The 21,589-nt window shown below is 40.6% G+C and overlaps 1 protein-coding gene across 4 annotated transcripts in view; it reads right to left on the bottom strand.

Annotated features, from left to right (window-relative positions):
• The window catches only part of ARMH3 (armadillo like helical domain containing 3), a 122,567-nt gene that overhangs the window by 48,482 nt on the left and 52,496 nt on the right, over window positions 1-21,589 (bottom strand). For all 4 annotated transcript variants that reach the window (XM_064717405.1, XM_064717408.1, XM_064717406.1 and 1 more), the window contains exon 23: window positions 19,142-19,217. In XM_064717405.1, the coding sequence (XP_064573475.1) occupies window positions 19,142-19,217 (76 nt within the window). The remainder of the gene's footprint in view (window positions 1-19,141; window positions 19,218-21,589) is intronic.

Consider the following 21,589-nt stretch of genomic DNA (forward strand, 5'->3'; position numbering starts at 1 on the left):
GCCTATGACTGATGTACTGGAGGAGAAATCTCTCATTGCAAAGATAAAAAGCCAAAAGCACAAGAATCCAGAGGGAATTTGTTAAGTTTTAAATGCAAAATGACACCTTTGATCCAATCTACCTGATTCATGACACTACAAGTCAGTAGATCAGTTTATCTGAACTTCTGTACACCACATTTTTCAACATTACCCTTACAGCATTACTCTCATGTCAGAAGTTAGCTAGAGCACCTTTCACCAAGGTATTCTATTCAGACGGGAACAGGAGGAGAAAACCTTCCAGTCATTTACTGCAGTGATTAATTACCTATTAAGAAATGGTTATGCAACCTGCAGCTGCAATTTGGTTTCAGTGTCTAGCCTTACATTCCTTTTCTGTTTTGGTATTTTATCTCGTCAAAGACACTTGGACACTTTAAAGAGCATACCACAGGCTTTGCTTTAAAGATATTATGATACTGAAATCTTGAAAGCATTTTCACTAGTTTCTCATAACTGGGGCTTCTCTGTCCTTTCTCCAATTACTTAATATCCTTTTTTGAAACAGACAGCAGAAAAAAACTGCAAAATACATACAATCATAAAATCACTTTCTGTCTCCTGTTAATATTTCCAGGGTCAAATAAACCTCTTTAGCTGAATGTCTCATAAAAGACCTACAGTAAAGCTGTCAGTCAATGCTTCTTGAAACACTTTTTCAAGATACAGTCCCTTTTTGCAAGCTGACATTTATTTTTTCAAGAACTGCATTTCAAGAACTGCCTGATAGGTTAAAAAGCAATTCAGATCACACGCTTCATCTACTTCATGATTTAACTTTCTGTCAGTTTTCCAGTAACTTGCAACATTCATAAGAAATTCTTGTGTCCCTTACGATCACTGAAAAATTTATGTAGCACTCTTTTCATGCTTATCACCTAAGAAAGGCACCCTCCTTGTCTTCTAGAGATGCTCCACAAGTGCTTTGTCACATCAGTCACTCTTGGCATCTCCAGCATCGTCACTGATGCCCACTACTAGCTCCAAAAGAAATACTAGGAGTCCCACATGTCCCTAGAACCTCAGGAATCCCTGCTATAAAACTGACACACAAAGTTTTATATATTATAAAACTTATGTATTATATATACATCTTAAATACTACCTCTCTCTGCTGTCATGAGCTTTCCAATTGACCAGATGAGCTACAATTGTCAGCAAATAAATACCTGGGGCACCAACATCAAGCCAAGTCGCACCAGCAACAGTCTCAAGGAGTTTTTTAGTCTTGTCCTGCACTGACATTCAAGAGCTCTCCAAGTCCCTCTATGCACCTGGAGCCCCTTCAGTAATGAATGCTGACATATGACTCCAATTCCTAAAAATTCTTTGCCAATGGACAATTGTTTGTATGGTTTGTCTGCTTTAGCCAACACAAAGTGCTTGCTGATAAACAATCTGAGGCAGAATTAGTGAGTTCTGGACTTGGCCCATCACGGTTGTCTGCAATGTCCTATTTGATCACATCAGCAGTTGTGGGGCCATCAAGTGCAGAAAAGTGACAGGAAGACAAGTCTCAGCTCTGACAAGGGGCTGCACCCATGTTTCCTCTCAATTAACAATGCCAATAGCACCTAGACACATTCTTCATCTTGCAATTGTAGTAACTGCCAGGGAAACATTTATTAGAAGCAATTTATGAGCACACATTCTCTTTCCTCTACAGGAAGCGCTGCACATCACCTGATCTCTCCAATGCAGAGAACTCAAGATGCCATGCCTACAGATCACTCTGAAGAAAAATCAGCCTTGATATGATGGATATTCCTAACTGAATAATCTAAGAAATATCACATCCCTTTACCTTTTTGCTTTCTTTACACATAATTGAATAGAAGAAAAATCCAATTGAATTTCTAAAAAGAGGTCACCTTTAAAACTCCCATATGCTTTCTACAAGACTGCCAAGGAGTTCTCATACACATCTGGACCTAGTCCAACCTGAAATATATTTTGGTGCCCTAAAGCCCATGGAATTTCAGAAGGACAAAATATTCATCAATGTCCCCTATGTACTAAAATGCATTCTGCAATGTTGCTGGCACAAAGTGGCTGTTTGCTATGAGTGGGCAAAATGATTTATTTAGTATATATACATATAGCCTCTGAAGCACTGCAGTCCTGGTGACAAAGAGGCATACAAATGTTAGGATTATGCAAATAAATCACAGGCACAGGACTGGACTTGACTATACTCCCACTGTGTGTGCACATATATAATCTACAAATAGTTTCAGCTGAAGTTTTGTAATATTTTAACATTAAAAACTCTTGTTTCCATTAAAGTTGATTACCACTTTCAAATATCTATATTCCTGCCCCTGTGTATTGACTAATACATTAAGCTAGAATAAGACAATACACTTCTTGCTTCACAGCTATTGAGAAACTCCTAACCATGATTAGATTAGCTCTATTCAACCCAGACCAAAATGATTTCTGGGATGTTCCCAAAGCACATTTCATCTAGTACATCTGCATTATTTATGGCATTTACACAAGGTGAATTGAAGGCTTTTATAAACTAAGACACAAATCAATACAAGCTCTTAGCAGATGGGGCCTTAGTAGGGTTCCACAGCAGCAATGTTCCACATCAAGCAAACTCTTTCAACTGAATAACTGGTAACACAGAAGGAAAGGTTTGTTTAGAAAGGCAGGAATTAGAGACACCCTCAGCACCCAGCCTTTTCAGAAGAACTGTACCTGCATCATTTAGAGCCTAAACAGCAGGACTAGGTTTGCCTGCAGTAGGCAACTTGAACTGCTGCACAACATCAGTCCACAAGCACCACAATAGCTCTGTTTCATTTGCTTCCCCAAGCAGAGATAAAAACGCTGTAAACACAGATGGCTTTCCCTGTAAGAGGTACCATGGACTGGGGAGAAATGGAAGGGAAGCAAATTCAGCCTGGCACTCAGTCAGGTCAGCACTGTGCTCCAAAGGAGCCCCTTCTCAGCCTCCACTGCTGCTCTGCCTGTAGGGAGCACAGGCAGGGCTGTGCCCACTGGCAGGTGAGACCGGCTCTGGGCAGGAGAACCAGCTGCAGCCACAAGGGCTCAGCTCCTCAGCAAGGGAAAAACCCTCCCCAGCTCCATACACAGCCACTTTGGGGACAACATGAGGATATGTGGCTTCACCTGCTCTCAGGTAATGCTCCTTTAATTCACCTTGGCTGGTTTTCACAGATAAACGCCCATCACAAAGAACACATCATTATTTGAGGCAGTTACAGCAGAGATCAGATTACCCTGATCCCTTTTTTTCCTAACTCCTCTAACTCGTGCACTGAGAATTCACTCTAGTTTTTTTTTTTCCTTTGGATTAAGTGAAATCGAAAGTTGTCTTCAGAGATGTCAGCAAAAGAACCTTTTATACATCTATTTATAGAGCAGTGCATTGGGATCTACAGTAGCCAGAAGGAAAAAGGAATGAATGATAAATTATCCAACACAAACTTCCTTTAGAACAGTAACCTGCAACAGAAAAAACCTGATTATACTCCTGCTCAATTCCTTGCTCTACAGATGCAGTAAAAGGATCTGTCCCCTTCAGCAAATTAAAGAAACACAGGACCTTTAACTTTTAATTTTTTAAATCAAAGAAGTCTCAAAAGGCTCCATCAACTCAGTATTTTTTAGCTGACAAACAAGAGGCCACTGAAATTAAAAGACTTTTATATTTGGGTTGGGGCTAGCAAGGAAGAAAAAAAGACAAAAAATCCTGTAATCTTAATTAAAATCATGTCTTGCTCAGCTGGCACGGGTTTTACTTTCATGAGGTTTATAAGCACATGATCCTGACAGCTCTCCATGAGCTCTTTCTGGAGAAAAAAGGAACAGTGAGGATGACTGAAATCCTGAAGTAAAACCATGAGGGAAGAAAAATCTTCCATGGTTATTCATTCTACTCTTGCCTTCATCAGTGCTCCAGAAAATCATTCCCTTGTCTGCCACTCCCACAAAAGACCAAAAGGCTGCCAAACAGGAGATCAGCTCATGTTCTTCCTTAGACATCCCCATTTTAAATTACCACAAAATTTCCTGTGCACACACAAGTAAGAGCAACAAACCACAGAGGCTTGGAAGTCTCCTCTTCTACAAACAATGAGCGTGTGGGTCAAAGTGCAGGTAACAATGAACCCTTGCAGACCCCTAACATGGGAATTCAGCCTGCTCAACCCGCCATCAGAGACAGACTGAACACACCATGTACATAACCAGATGTGTGACTGAAAATAAACTGCAATGCCTCCATCCTGAGAGCAGTGGGAGGGAGATGCTGACGTGTGGATTTACCCTTGGCTAAAGACTTCGGAGCAACTTATTCCTGAGAAAATGCTGACAGATAAAATTTACGTAAACATTTAAAATCGCCATACTGAGATAGCAAAGGCCTCTGTGTCCCTGCTTCAAAACTGTCTACAATTTGGAGCTCAGATAAAAGTACAAAAGCAGACAAAACCAAAATGATACTGCCCCAGAGAGAACCCTTACTTCCAGCCAAATACACTTCAAGATAATATGTGAAGCAGAGGTGACATCTGTATGATCTAGCAACCCATGATTAAATTCTGTTCCATTAATCTGTATAATCATTGCTTTAAATTCATATAACTTTTTAGACATTTCACAGCTTAACTAAGCATAGCATGAAACAGTATCTCTTTGGTTCAAGCTTATCTGATCTTCTGATACACTCTTTTTACAACTCCCCTTCACCCTCTCTCTGACATTTGGTAATTTTTACTAACTCTTGTATAATATTCTCTGCCATCTCTTCCAGTCTGAAGACTTGTCAGGTATATAAATGTTCTTCATAACACATCTGGTTCCATGCCTTCAGTCATTCTTGATGTCCCTTTCTGAAATTTTCCTAGTCCTCCTATACCCTTTTGAATTTTCTAAGCTCTGTATAGATGGGAAATGAAAGACTAGGCTAATAAATACAAAAATTGGCCTTGCCTTTGGGAATAAATTCTCATAGAAAATAACACACTATTTTCTGAGGGAGAGGGGTTAAACTGAGAAGAAAAATTTTTTAAAAAGCTGGGTAAGAGAGAAGCTGCATTATAGACCAAGAGATCTGAATGATTTTAAACACCACAACAGTATAATTGATGCATTTTACATATTTTACCTAGAGTGGTATAGTAGAATAAACATTAAAAAAATTAAAAAAAAGAAAATCAAGAATTTTCCAACAGAGCCTCTGTAATGCTACTGTGGGAACATTCAGTTATGTGCAAATCCCAGTCTTGGCACTGCAAAAGAACAGGGGATTATTTTGTGTGTGCATGTGGGGGGTAGCTGCACATGCAGTCAGGTCCCTGACTGAGGAAGGAACTAATACCCTAAGCTAATGAACCAATATCCTAAAGGCTGGGACAAGTCTGGTAATGAAAACTTAAATTCATTTTTTCTTAAATTTTCCTTAAATTTTTTTACTGCTGGCATCCTTCAGTAACTGCAGGCTGTCACCACAATTCTAGTGCTGTTCAACTTCCATTTTCCAGGTTTTCAGGAAAAAAAAAATCTGTCTTGGTTATGGTCACTGAGCACAGAGAAGTCCTCCAAGAACAAGGAAATCACATATGGTCCTTCCCTCCAAATTTGCTCTGAAACATCAACAGCACAGAATACTGAACTTATTGATTTTCCAGCTGAGACAAAAAGCAAACATCCCAGCCACTCAGTGAGCTTTACACTTCTCAACAAAAGCAGAAAGCACAAAATTCCTGTTTGTGTAGCAACCCTGGAAATTTGTCTCCACGGCTTCAGTTCAGACTTTCCTCATTCCTTGTCCTAGATTGTCACACAATGAACCTGTGCAAGATTGGAACCATTTCTGGCTTTCAGCAGAACACCAAAGAAAACAGAAAAATCTCAGGATGCATCCTCTACAGAGTGTGATACTTCTGTAAAGGAACCCAGAATATTTCTGGAAAGAGGGCAGTGTGCTTACAGAATGGTGGACAAATGAAAAATACAGACAACTTTCCTAAGGCTAGGAGAAGGCATGCTGTGCTAAACAATTTAATAATTAAATTGAAGAAGAAAATACCACTGTAATTAACATACAAAGAACCAGCATAGCCCAGCTAATCTCATCATGAAGAGATGGAATAAAGTAGCAAGCATTTTATGGAGCAATTTAATCTGGCAAGCAATTAATCGTAAGAGCACTAAGTCAAACGAACAGATTTCCCTTTAAGGAGATCACATTCATCATCTGTAATGTATTCTAAACTGCAATTTGTTAGCCAGCCCCTGAATTTTACTGAAGACATTTACTGTCTTCCTTCAGAGGGAAAGTGATCCCTGGCTGACAGGAGGGAGTGGCACCAGACTTTTGGAAGGGCTCCCCTGTTAACAGTAACAGGTTCTCAATCGCTGATGCAGGAAGCAAGTAACCTACATACAGTGTAAGAGCAAGCAGGAGTTTTTAGAGGCTTATACTGTAGAAATCCCTGCAATGGTATCTATCACACTCTGTGAATCACATCTTAAGCCATGGACCAACATCATCTGAGCCATCTCCAACGCCCTGGAGATGGTAACATTACTGATGGGAGAGGGGGAATTAAAAAAAAGTCAAACTCACAAAAAACCCCCACCTCTCTTGCTCACTGAGAACCTCTGCAGACATCTTTCACCTGGGTTACTCCTGATACAAATACAGGGCTCTGGCTCTCTCCAGTCTCTCATATTCTCAGCTTCAAAATAATCCTTCCTTGTTTAGATTGCATCATTCTAACTGATTACAGGAGTGCCCCAGCCTTTCAGTGCTTTTAATTTTAGAAAACCTTTCATTCCCAACTTTTATTTATTCATTATACTCCCCCCATCCATTTGTTCCCATTACAAACAACCCTTCAGCTTCAGAAGCTGTTCTATATCACTTTTGTTTTCCACTACATTAGTAGGATCCACTAGTTTTCTCTTTGCTGGATTGGGCAAAGCATAAGCCAAGAGTTCTTCAGAAAGAAATCATGATTACTGTCCCCATACAAGTTTATCTTTCTATAAGATGAATTTGAAGGCCTGCTCTCTTCCTAGGAAAGGAAAATACTTAACAGAAAGTCTATCTTCCTGTGTAGATGGCATTATTTTTCTTCTGCCTGAGTGATCATGAAGATTAGCAGGCTGAAAGCAATCAAAGCTCACATCCTCTAAGTGCCCTTGGCCCAAACTGATTCATCTCCAAACACAGCAAATACTTTAAAAATAAAGTATTAGGAGGGAAAAGGGCCCTAAGAACCCCTCAGTTAGGTCTTTTCAGGACCACTAAACTTTACTGAAACATATGTGATAACATTTCATCTAGAAAACACACAAAAAAAATTCACTCAAATGAGGCTACTGGCCATGTGTGAACAAAAGCTTGCAAGAGACATACAACTTCTGCCAATGCCTTCCTGGCCCACTGTCACGCCAAATCAATTCAAAGGACAAATTTCTTCACAGTAATGACAGGATGAGACCTATGGCTGGCTGCTTTCAGTTCTCTTCCAGCTTAATTTCCCTTATGCTCCACTCAGACTGAAGGCATGAATATAAAGCAGCCCCATGACAAATCAAAGTTAAATATGTAGTCCTGGAGATAGAGTACAATTTAAAAAAAATAAGAAAAAATCCCTAAGCTATGCTCTAGACTAAGTTCAGTTAGTATCATCTCATTCCAGAAACAGTTAATGCAAAGATTTTATTCAACTGATCATGAGAAAACGCTGCTTTACTCCACTGTCAAAAAAAGCACAGGGAAAAAAACTTATTAAACCAAAATTAATCAAAACAAAGATTTTTGTACTCCCAGAAGGGAAGAAGAAAACTCCACACTGCAAAAAGATGTCTAAAGTAGAGGAAAAACTCCTGATGGCTAAGCCTTTAAACTCCTCTGACCTGAACCCAAGTGCATGGAATTGCTCCCTGATGCCTTCCTCCTATATAACATCATCCTTAGACCAACATCACATTAAAACGACAGCAAGGGCAGGCACAATTCATTTAACAATTAATCCACCCTAGCTATAATTTTCACTTGTCATTAGCTGCCTCTTAAATGCCCTCAATCCCATATAAGCACAGCCTCTTCCTTTAAAGGCACACACACAGGGGATGAGCCATTATGGGCATTAGTCAAAGCTCTGCTTTCCATGCCTGTCATCAAGCACAGCATTAATCACACAGAACAGTTTCTCCTCACAAATGACTGAGTTGTGTAGTTGGATCTCATTGGCAGGATCCAATTTAATGGGAAGATCACAGACAGCAGGCAATACTGGGCATCTGCACCAACACATACAGCAAGTTCTCTAGTTTTTACCCTTTCAAGACCTTCCAGGGAAAGAAAATAGATGCCAAGCACCTACTGATTTAAGTAAGTGCCCTACTCTGCACATCTAGCAGACAGGTCCAGGGTTAACACACAGCACAAGACACTCCATGAAAACAAGCTTTCTTGCTGCTTTTACCATTTGACCATGCAGTGAAGAGACTGCTCTCTAAAATGCAATGGGTTAGGTTAAAAAGGACTTGGCAGGTTCCATGGCCCAACTTTGTATCCAGCACTGGGACAGTTCGCTCACAGCTATGTTCAGGCAAGGTGTGAACAAGTCCCAAGGATGGAGATTGCACTGAGCCATCTGGTCCACTATGGGATCACTCATCCTGAGAAGAGCCTCCTTTATTGCAATCTGACTTTATTTCCCAGGCAAACCTCAGATCCTGGACACTTGTTTTGGGACTCTTCATTTCTGACACTAGCTCATGCTAAGAGTAAAAGTCACCAAACAAGGAAGAAAAATAGGTGCTACCCAGCAAGATTGCACAGTCTGCTCCCTCAGCAAGGCTCAATAGATCACACGTGGGCTTAACCTCAAAGCAACCACAGCTTTCAAACCAAGAAATCAAGAACAATGTGTGACAGATCTACTGCTTTCTAAGTTTACAAGGAAATGTCTGCCCCAGACAAGCTCATCTCAAACATCATAAAAAATTAATGTAAAGCCCAGACTTCAAAGCAAACAGTGTTGCAAAATTACAAGGAGGACAATAAATAATTAGAAAAAAAAGGTAAATAAAAACAATTGGCCTTCGTTCATGTACACTGCTTTGTTTAATGACCTCTCTGTAAAGTCTTTTCAGACACACCATGAAGGACATTATAGGAAGTATATCATGCTCACACTTCTCTGCCAGCAGCAAGAGCTTTACATTAATTAACACAATACACAACTACACAATCTTCCAGAAGAAGGATCCAGTTTAAAATTCCTCATGCAAAGTGTGTGCAACATCACATTTGTTTAGAATAAAAGGCATTTATCCTGCCCTCAAAGCACTTACCAGCCACATTTTGTATAGCAGATTGCAGCATTTTTTTACAGTACCCAAAGCCATCACTGAAATTCAATGTTCTAAAGTTTGAAATTATCCTTCCCTTGGCCACAAAGGTTGCATTACTTCCCATCCCACACAGACTCAAAAACTTTCCATAATCCAACTAATGAGAAGAAAAATGCCACTGTAATTAACACACAAAGTGATGACCTAATTAATCACTAAAGCAGCAACATGAAAAAGCTTTAGGCTGTCAAAGTTTTCTAGCAAAGTCAGGCAAAAGGATTGCCAGGGAGCTTTTAAGGTCATCCCACTTCTGGTCACCCTGAAACTGAGATGCTTTTGAGACCATGCTTTTCTATCCTATCAAACAGGACTCCACTGCAGTGAGATGCCTCCAATGAGTCAGTGATCTCCTACTTCACACTCTGGACCCAGTAACACCCAAGTTCCCACTTTTTGGGCTCACAGTACTATTGTTTCAAGCCCAGTGCTTAAGGCAAAGCTTGAGGCAATGATTATGTTGATTTTAACAGCAAGAACAGTTTGCAAAAGCCACCCTGCACTACACCAGCACAAGCAAGAGAACATGGAAGTTTAGACCCTGCAAAGCATCACATCTGTGACCACTGATGATTCTGGGCATAACCATAAAGAACACTTGGTAACATTTCAGCTTAAAACTAGTTTAACAGGTCAATGCTACTAAGAGAGACTGTCCTGCTGTCCCTAACACTGAGCAGTTTGTGCCTCCACCCTCTGCAGGCTGACACAACCACTCACACGTGTATCCAATGAAGGCTTGAGAGCAGAGCCACATTAAAACACATTATTTTGTCCTTTTATGTCCTGCCTACAGAGTCTTATCCTGAGTCAGCTCTCCGGTCTCCTCCTCGACATGCAGCTGAACAATGCAGGCTGCTCCCACAGAAGAGAAGGCAGGAACTCTGTCAGTTTTTACCTTCTCCAAGTGAGCAGAGCACAGGCTGAGGAAGCACACTTGGGGCACTTCTGCCAGAGGAACATCTTTGAACTAAACCCTTAACAGGATGAGATATCAGAATCAGGTACCCAACACAGATGAATTCTTCATGAGATCACTGCTACCTTAACCTGGTTGGCTTTGATTGCTGAGAAGCAGCCAAGCACATGGGCATTTCTCACTGCTGAACCTTCAGTCAGCATCCCTTGAAACAGGCAACAGAAGTCTGACCTCCGAGCTAAGGGAGAAATTGCTACTGCTCAAGCATTATGCCATCATTTCCTTGCAGCCAGAATTTTCTTCTAGCTGCAAGGGTTAGAAAAGAAAATTAAAGACTACATAGAGTAGGAATAAAAGGTTGCATTGTAGGATTCTTAAGAGTCAATTTCATTCAGGCCACCAGAAACTCTGATGTATCTTAGAGTTTCTATGTGGACTCAGAGATATTAGAGCACATAGATTTCACATTTTGGAAGGTGGGGTGGGGGTGGTGTGTGGAAATCACACTCACTCAAGCTCTATTTTTCCCCTCCCCTCCAAGCAGCATCTTACTTTCCTGGGAGTTGCAAAGTCAGCCCCTTTGCAGCCTTGATTTATGTGAGTGATTGTGCACTGCCTCATCTGAAGAAGTGTGGCACCAGGCAAGAAATTGGTTTTTGTTTTGCCTGACAAATAGGGCAAGACAACCTATTGGTAGGGTAAGACAACCTTTTCTACCTTCATGGCTGGAGCTCCTAAAAAAACCCCAACACTTTAAAAGCTGGAATGAGTATTTATTTAAAAGAACAAAGTCTTAGAAACAAGATGTCTTCCTCTCACAGTCCCCTGGGAACTGAGCTCCAGATTCTAGTGCAATCTGGAGTGCACCAGGAAAAAAAACCAACAAAAAGTACAGACTGCAGTTCTGCAGTCATGCTAACAATGTATTATCCTGGGTATCAGTTCAAGATAAGGTAGGTACTTCATTACCTTAATGAGCAGATGTACTTAATGAGTGGGTACTTTGTCAGATTAGTACTAAAGGAAGATTAGGAGAACAGGGCATTTACATTCCTAGAGCAAATCCAAATTTTAGGCTCCCCACTAGTATAAGATAATAAGAAATACATGTTACTGGCTTTTGAAAAGCTTTTCTTTAAGTACACATCCCACAGCCCAGACTTTCAGAGGGAATAATAATTCTGGCTGCTGCTGTGAGCAACAGATTTCTTTTAAACAGAAAGAGCAAAACAGCATTATACTACATCACTTTTCAAGGGAAAAAGGTGTTATTTAAGCTCACAATGATTTTTACATTGTTTGGGTTATGAAGAAAGTTGCTTAATGTTCTTTCTCCACTGAAGCAAATCTTGAAAGCCAGATTTGAGACCAGCAGAGATCAGAGTCCCTTATATTTACCCAAAGAATAAAACCAGCATGGATGGAGTTTCGACAAGCTATAAACAGCTGTTTCAAACTGTGCTTCAATCATGTTCCAGTAGAGCCAGTTCTTGGGGCCAAAAGAACCTGGTTGCTTCCTGGCTGCAACAGAGCAACCAACAAAGACATTGACTGTAAGGTTGAATTCTATCAATTAGGAACTGAACTCATGCCAGCCACAGTACCAGAGAAGTAATGAAGATTGTTCTCATAAGCAGGAGGAAACAATACAACAATTCAGAGAGAGAAACAGCAGAGCTCTCAGGATTCTGAGCTTCAACAAAAAACACAAGATGTTTACAAGTCTGCATCCTAGATTTGCAGAACCTGCTTTAATGCATTACTGAGCTCAGACATAATTTGCCTGTAGTCCAGCACTGGGATTCAAGACCAAAAGATCTGCAAATGGCATAGAAAAAAACCTTCTGACCAATAAATACTATATCCACTTCTGAAATAAACTGGAAGTACTCCCCATGCTGACATATACTCTCCACTACTTTGATGTTTCTACAGAGAAAGGTATTTGGCAAGCAAAACAAAAAACAATTTCTTGCCTGGTGCCCCACTTCTTCAGACCAGGCTGTGCACAGTCACTCCCATAAATCAAACAAGAGACCTCAATCCTCAATTGCAGTGAGAAGCCTCTGACTTCTCTATTGTTTTCCCAAAGCTTCACACCCCAAATTCATCAGCACAACAACTGAAATGATGTGCCAACATCACACTTCCAAGGCTGCATACACAGCTTTCAAAAAAAAAAAAAAATTGCTAGCAGCTTAACTAACTCCACCTTGTAAGCCTACAATCTGCACCCATGAGTCCAGCAGAGATCTGCAGACAGCAATTCCCAATTCCCAGAGCATTTGACAAAGAACAAATGAAATCTGGGTCCTAATACATTGGCAATGGAAGCAACACTTCTCACCAAACTGATAAGTAGCCTACAGATCCTGCCTAACTTCGCAAATCTTTCACATTTCAAGGAAGAAATGTTTCCAATAAAATGTCCAGGAGGACAAAAGCTCACAAGTGGGCAAACTGCATTGAGATGTTCATCTTACAAGGACCACATGGACTAGGAGACCAGCTGAAATTCAGAAGAGGCTGCCAAGCAGTGCCTGCTCTGCAGAGGAGTGTCCTCTCCACCCAGCAAACAATCCTCCCTTGTACACAGGGCTCACCTCCCCAGCAAACCCTACAGAGCTGGTGAAGTACAGAAGTGGGTCCTGCTCCCAGACCCCTCCTGAAGGCCAGCCTGTCACCTTTGAGACACGAGGAAAGGAGATGAAAGCTGCTGATACAATTGCAGACCTTGGGGAAAAGCTACAAAAGCCAGTTAAGCGAGGCTACTGTCCTAGAAATAAATCACTTCAAGACTCCAACCACTCCAATCCAAAGAGCCTTGTTTACTTTGAGGATGCAATTTTAGTGATCTCTGCAGAATGGCATCCAAATGCACTGAAGAAAGCAACCCATGGCCATAGTATCTCAGACAGAGGCATTCTTTGCCACACAAACATCTTTGCTTAAAATCAGCATCATCTCCAGAAAGAAAGTCACCACAGAAAGAAGCAAACAACAAAGAAATCAATCCTTTTGAAAACCTACTGAAAACAGAAGTTCATTAAAGAGAAAACAGGCTGGACATTGTCAGAGTCCCTTCATGACTGAAATGGAAGTAACTGGCAGAAAGCAGGAAGGTGAGCTGGTATGCACCATGCTGCTGTGTCTGTGGAAATGGCACATACAACACCACTCAACCAACAGATTTGCTCTCTGGATTTGGGCCAGTGGCAGAGACAACATTTAATTAAGCCACTGCTTAATGAGAAAGAATGAAAGAAAATTATAGCAGAATGAAATTGGCTATGGCTCTATAAAAGAAACACACCAAGATGAATCAGTTAGTAAACAAAGAGCAACAACTGAAAACTAACACTCCTGTCTTGAGAAGAAATCGGATCATGTACAAGAAACAAAGCACTGAAGTTACACAACTAGATGAAAGCCTTAAATACTTACAAAAATAACTGAAACGTGTTAGACTGCTGTGAAAAGATGAAACATGGCAACCCAAGATAGGAATTTCCTTCTTTTATGATTCTTCTGCTATTATGTTGTTGGTCATAAGGTCTTTCCCTTTCAATCTGCCTGCTTCCTCTGCTCAGGTGCCAGAACCTGTTCACACCAAGATCTGCTGCTCCTAGCAAAGGAACTTTCCCTACCACAATACTGCAAGGTGGAGTGAAAAACAAGCAGTGGTAGCAGGTGAATTCTGAGTAACCACTATAACTCTGTTATAACTGGTGTGGCATTTCAGGAACTGTTCTGCTGTGCCAAAGTCCCTCAGCCAGAAAAGCATGCAACAAGAAACACATGAAATGACAAGAAGGGACTGCTACCTTTGCTACTTCTGTTAGGAGTGACCACAGATCACTAAAAAAGAACCAGAACAAAGCCAGAATCCTCATCTAAAATCTGCTTTCAGATTTTCAGATCAGAATTTTTTCCAGCTACCACACTACCACCTGAAAACTGCAATGAACTAATTCTTCCAATAGCTTGGATACATACACTTCAGAAGTTTTCTTACATCCTTTTAGTAAGAATTTGATCCATAATCTTGTCAAGCTTGTGTTACAATTTAAAAGTACTGATAAAATACGTTGCTGAGTTTCTCTTTAGGCCTTGTTGCTTTTTTCTTATTAACAAAATAATTGTTGACTGCCTTGTACTATTCTGTGATCTGAGCTCAGTCAGGCTGATTAGCAGTGACAGCATGTCAGAGGTCATTACCATTAAACACACCTCAGTGAACAATTCAATGGAGTTGTTATTCCATCGGTGTGGTCCTCACAGGTGGTTTTAAGAATTGCAGGGAATGAACTCCAGATCACTGTGGGCTGTAACCTGCATGCCTGAGCACCCTCTGCTGCTCTGAGCAGCTCCACATGGTCCCACAGTCCCAGGGGATACATCCAGTGCAACCACACTGCTGGAAGAAACAACACCTGAGCATCTATAGCCAACCCTTGTGATTCATCTGGGAGAGGCCAGAAGCAAGGTTCTAGCTTGGCAGAACCCTGGTATTTTCAACTCAGGCTTCAATGGCTTCAATAAGCCCATTGCCAAAGGAAACACGTCTATGTGTATGTTCTATATGTCAATAAATATATATAATTTAGGTGTATATATGTGTATATGTCTGTATAAGTATTATATATGTATTTATATATACACAGACATCCATATATGGATATTCACATTTATATAGGTGCATATACCTGCAATGTTTATACAGATATCTGTATTTTAACATACATGCACATAGATTTTCTTGACCATTTCTTTTCATGAAGAGGCTTTAAGCTTGTTCTCCCATTTTCACGCTGATTCATATTGGCAAGAAATGCGTTTGTATGTCTATTAGTCTGTACAGAGAGGCAAGGAAGAAAGTGTGTGTGTACAGATATAAACACATATTTTGCACACAGTCTCAGCTGACTGTAATCTGTAGGTCACCACCTACACCACAAATACAGGTGCATTTCTCTATCAGCAGGTCCACTTTCACATATCCTGCATAAAAGCCATTGCAACATGACTAGGTCAGCAGCATTTTGGCCTTCTCTCTCCTTAAACAAATGCTAAATTCCTTGCAGTCTGGTGGAACAATCCTGAAGGTACTAGCTGGACTGCTTGCAGTGGCCCACTTTCTAACAAATATCTGAATGGAGCCTTCTCCTCTGTCAAGGTTTTCAATAAATGCAGTTCTGTGAGTGCTGGTAATTTATCAGGAGCTATAGCTTCAGGGCCAGGATGACAAGTGTCCTACAACAAACAAGCACAGTCCAATTTGGCCTAGCTAAAATTGCCAATGTTCCTTCAGAGTGCTCCTACGTAGACTGGCACCAAGCATAATCATTTTATACACATCCATGCAATGCTCTGAGTGCTCCTCCCAAATCCCCAGTCTCTCCTTTACAAAGGAGCCTTGGGAGAAGCAGCACCTTCCATTCAAGGAAAAAGCATCACACAGGGTGGCTCAAGTGGAACAAAAGTAGCTGCAAGATGGAAGAGTGAATGAGAGCACCCAAGCAAGGATTGCAGCCTATGCTACAACAGCACAGAAAACACCTAAAAAAAAAAAAATCCTATCACCCAGTTCCATGCTTCAAAGTTACTCTCTGCTTATTAAAAGTGGTTCAGTGAGAAAAATAAAATTACGATAAGGCTGAATTTCAGACAAGGGAGAAATTCAGCCTATTAATCATTGAGTTAATCTATTTATTCACCTTGGAAAAATCCTGATCAAGAGAAAGTCTATTAAAAGAATACAGGGATTCAGCTGCCGCCTTGCTCACTGAATAGTCAATCAGAAAATGCCCCTTTGAACCCCGCGTTAATAAAATTCTCATTAAATGCAAATCTGCACAATGTTATCTTGAAGAGGCACATTAGTTTTTAAAAAAAAAAAACTTGTCTCAAAATGTGTTTATTTCCTCATAGGTGAGAAGGTGAGTTTTTAAACCACCAACTGCTGCACCTTCCTATTTCAACCTCATCAGTGCTGCAGCTATATCTTGCAGTCTATCATATCTCAATTATTTATGAAAACCACAGAGACAAATCCACAGACAGAAATTATAATGACTATTATGAGATAGGACGGCAATCAGAATCACTCATTCCGGTTTGGTATGTAAGATTTTCAGACAGATAAGGACATTATTATTCTTTCTTCTTCAATTTTTCATTTTCTTTGGGTTGGACAGAAATTATGAATTATCTGTAGAAAGGAAAGAAGGCAGAAATAGTCTCCCTATCTCTTAACACTCAAAAAGAATATTTATGACTGCTTTTTTGACTGGAGTAAGGACAACAAAATTCAAATAATCAGCAACAACAAAACTCAGACCCTACTGGAGAATTTTTAGTCCAACTAAAAGGTGCTGTTCATACCATAATAGGACACACAAAGCGGGATCTCTCTGCGGCTGAGTTTAAAGAAGAACGTGTCTAAGATTCTCTAGGCATTACTCATCCTGTCTATTTAAGCAATTAATCAGCAGAGCTCATCAGTCCAGCACTGTGGGGTACAAGGAGGGCTGTTTCAGTGCCTCCTCAATAGTTCCTCCTGTAACACAAATGCATTGCAGCCTTGAAACACTGTAAATAACTCACCACTCCTCTCCCAGCAGAAATGCACATAAAATTGTACACTAGGATTTAAGACACTTGTTAAAGCCCACTGTATGCATGCACAGGCAGATGCTTTTATATTTCTAAAATCCACTAAAAGCCCTAGGATAAGGAAATTGCCATGTGTATTTATTTTTTAATAGCTTAATGAGACCAAGATATAAACCAAAGCATGACTTTGCACTTCACAGTTAGAGCAAAAAGCAGGTGATCACTGCTCATAAAAACTTTACAGAATGATGAAGCAAGGGGAGGAAAAAATCCAGTGTGGATTTCTCTAAATTCATTTCCTTCATGGCAAAAGCATCCAAATAAGACAGCACACTAAGACCACTCTAAGGGAAAACCAAAGGGGCACAAACAAACAGGAAACCCAGATAATGGGGAGCTAAGCCAGGTTCTAGTCCCTGTCACATCACACTGTCAAACACCTTCACAAAGCACGCTATCTTTGGACTTCCCTGGTTGCTGTGAAATCTATTCAGCTAAAGAACCCTTCAGATGTAGTATTTTTACCACCAGAAGAAGACAAAACAGAAGACAAAACTCTCCTCCTTGTCTTTTTTGAGAGTGAGGAAATGGGATAAATCAAACAGACTAAGTTCTCAGAATTCTAATCCCTCTCAAGGTCTTGAATCATCTGTGCTTTAGACCTTTACTGAATGAAAAGCAGTCATTCATGAAATTTCAACATAGATGAGCAGTTGGGAGGAGCAGAGGAAAGCTACCATAAGTGCAGAAGAGAAACAGAGTAGAGGCTCCACGGATTGCAGACATGAACACGTCTGATACAGGTTGTCCTTGAAGGTGTATCATGTTCATACCATAACAGGACACACAAAGTGAGGGTTTTGCTGGTTTTTTGGTTGCATCTTGTCTCAACTGCATGCTCATCTTCACAAAAGCAGTTGCAAAGCCAACAGGAAATAAGCCCATGCAAACCTTGGTTCCACAAACCAGAGGTGAGCACAAACTCTCTGTGATCACTTGGTTTTTCTCCCTTCCAAGTGTAGACTTCTCTCGCTGGTTATACTGAGCATTCCCAGAGCAGGCACTTTGTCACATTTAGTGACATTAGTCAACAGCCACCTGTTCTGCTGCTTCACTCCAAGTGCACTATCTACCCACACATGTTCACTTACATCTGTTTAAAAAACCGCAAAAATAAGGATAGCAGCAAAATAAGTCTAGAATCACATATGATGCTTACAGACTTTTTGAGGGAACCTTTAAGGTGGTTTACAGACATGTAGGTGTATATTGACTTGACAAATGCCCTCAGGGAGTTTGTCCTACACCATGTCTTTTGTAATGAGGAAAACAATGAGTACTAGCAATGCAACATTACTGAGCTACTTGGTGTTGCACAGACACCAAGTGTCTGGAGTGACTAGGGAAGTGATATAGAGATTTTTTTTCAGTAGAAGTACTTTTATCTTACATGGTTTCTTTATAAGCCTGAGATAAAAAGTAAATTTTCCCTCTCAACATTCCTCCTTTTTCCAATCAATCATATCCATGATCTTCTCGCCCAGTACCCAGCTTGGTCACTGCCATAAAAATTAATTATTGCCATTATGAAAGAATACATATCTAGATTTACACACCTTAGCCTTACAAGTAAAGCATAATTTCTCCCCTTCTGCCCTTGAACAGGAAGTAGAGGTTTAAGAGAACATTGAAATGTCCTTAAATAATCAGTTTTAAACACACAAAAATCTTGCAATGTTAAGAGGCCTCAAATCTGCTTATTACAGCAGGCTTACAGTCCCCTTCATAGCTTTGTGGAATTGCTATGGAATCACTCAACAGAAATCCATTAGGTTCACAACTGCTCTGCCAGCACAGCATTATTCTCTACTTTATAACTTCTCCCAAGAATGATATGAGGATTAATTCATTACAGTTCGTGCTATGCTTTGAAAGCACTCAGTCTACAGAAGAGCTGAGAGAATTATTAGGGGACAATCATATCCTGGTGATCATTCCTTTATGCCTGCAAGCCCTGTCCGAGCAACAACTTAGCCCAACAAGTATAGAACAGATTCAAAACAACATTCATTAAAACAAATGTGTAACTGTCACAATAAAAATGTAGTCACACACAGGAAATGAGAAACCTTAAAAGAGTAATTAACTTCAGCTCCTTACCTAATATTGACTAATGCATGGGTCACCTTGCTTGCAGGCTCTTTCCATTGACCAGCATTGGTAGACAGCCTTAGAACTGAAAGGAGAAGACAGTTAACAGTGCTGGCACAGAACTGGCAATTTCATAATTCAAAACAGGAAAAAAAAAATCTGTTTTGGCAAGATGGCAGTCCAGGAACCACATCAAAACAAAGGTCATCTATGAGAATCTGTGATCCAGGGTAGAAATTCCCTTCAAAGCCCATCTAAGGAACATAAGGAACATGGGAGGGGTGAGCAGAACAGAATAATGACTTAAGCCACAGGGGATGGGAGATCCTGGGTGCTCCAAAGTGCTTTCACTGTCACACACACAGTTTATTTTCTCCAGAATCAGAGCAGCATCCCAAACCTAGAACAGCTCTTATTCCACACACAACTGTTCTCCTTCAGCTCCTGCTAATGCAAGGTTCCATCTGAACTGGACTACATAGTGCAGTTAAAACCCTCTCCAGCAATGAAGAATTCTTCACATGCCCATTTATCTAGAGCTGCAGAGAGGAATTATACACCAGGGTAAAGAAAAAACACTCCCTGTAGGAAGAAGGTGGTGTTCTCCTGCACAGATGGTCTCTGACAGACTTAAGAGCAGATCTGAAAACATTCTGCAACAGGAAGAACTTCTAGGGAATCCAATTCTTTTCTGCCAGAGTACCAAAAATACTCATTTAGGTCAAAATATGTAGTGTTTTTATGGTAGCAGTTACTTGCACAAATCTTGGTAAGCATCAAAACAATAACAGATCCTGTAGCAGATGTTTTGATTAATTTCCATCTTGCCTGAACAAAGGGAATTTTCTATGAATTTGTAGATACAGGGTTTTCTGGAGGTTAGACTCCACAAGAAAGGTTCACCCTCAATAAGTGAAGGAACAGCTCACCACCCAAATTTAGGATCACCCAGAAACATGGATTCTACAAGTGAATGGTTAAACACAGTAGCTGCATACTTATGCTTATAATTGAAGGACAGAAGCTTTCAGTCCTGCAGATCTGGATAAAGTTCAGTTTCAGAACAAGAGAAAAAAACCAAATCAATTAGATTCCACCTCCATTCCCAACATGGAAAGTTTCAACCACATTAACAGAAGAACTAAAGGACTGAGTAGCTTTCTCATTTGTGCTAATACCCCAGGGCTAGGGGACAGAAGGGTCATTGTAGTCTCAGAGATGACAAGCAAAGGGAAGCTATCAGAACACCTGGTAGCTTTCATTAGCTTGAGACAGTGCTACTTTCTCTTCTTCTATTCTACCATTACATGCCATCTGCAGAAAAAAGCTGTCATCTCTGAGTAACATTGTTTTGTCCCACAGTAGGTACTGTGCTAGAATATCTGAAGCAATATATTCAATTCAGGCATCTGCAAGAGTAATTCAACAGGGTTTACTCTACATAGGAGGATGGCAAACATTCATGTGATAAATTGTTTCAACAGCTCAGTTGTGCCTTTTGCAACCCAACTGGGGAAGTATTTGAGAGCTTTATTCTTCTATTCCCCTTACCTTCAGCTTCTACAGGGGATGGGTTTGAGAAAAACATAACCTAGTAAGAGCACCACACCTCACTTCACTAGTTGCAACTCTGCTCAGGGAGTAGAAAATGGGTAAGCAAAAAATCTTATGCACTCAGAGGGTACAAAAATGGCCAAGTAATCCCTTATATAACAGTTGAAAACTGTGGGAAATTTATACAAAAGGGCAGTTTGTTTCTGCTTGCAGTTACAGGGTGTACTCAGCTACTTTCATTTAGGTGAGGATGCCTCTCCCCCATGTCAGAAGAGGGCTGTGGCCCAACTGTCTGCCCTTTAGCTCTCCTTAAACATTTATATCAATTCCTGTTGTTCCTTGGGTGATCAGGCTGAGAAGGGAGCAGAGGGTGAAGGAATGAAAGGTCCTTTTGGAATGAAGCAAACAAAGAACACAGCTATATTCCTTTTTTTACAGCTTCAAGCATGCAGCACACCAGTGCTGCTGCAGCTACTCTGGGCTGCAGGTGCCAGTGTCTAACACTGACTGATTATGCCTCCATGCATTCCTTGCTTTTCTTTGTTCCTCTTCCCTGCTGGGTGACACTTGGCTCCCTTCCCTCTCTCCTGAAGGTTGGCAGCTTCTCCCTGTTTTGCCAGGGGGCACATTCTTCAGTCCAGCAATTCACTTGTCACTGCAAGCAGGTTTGTGAGGGCTGTTTTCTTGGTTGCTTTGGCAATGAGTGAAGTGGATGTGATTTGTCTAGCACAGCAAGCCTCCTGCTGTAAGTTTCTCAAATTCTTTTCCAAATTCTTACTTGCATTCAGTGTTTCTCTATGCTGGGTAGTTCTGCAGCATGTACCTGCTTTTTGACTTGAAATTGTCAAATGTAGCAGAAGAAAACTACACAAAATGCATGAAATACCACATACTCCATTGTGA

This window comes from Zonotrichia leucophrys, chromosome 6 (genome assembly GCF_028769735.1).
Source record: "Zonotrichia leucophrys gambelii isolate GWCS_2022_RI chromosome 6, RI_Zleu_2.0, whole genome shotgun sequence".
Classification (NCBI taxonomy): Eukaryota; Metazoa; Chordata; class Aves; order Passeriformes; family Passerellidae; genus Zonotrichia; species Zonotrichia leucophrys.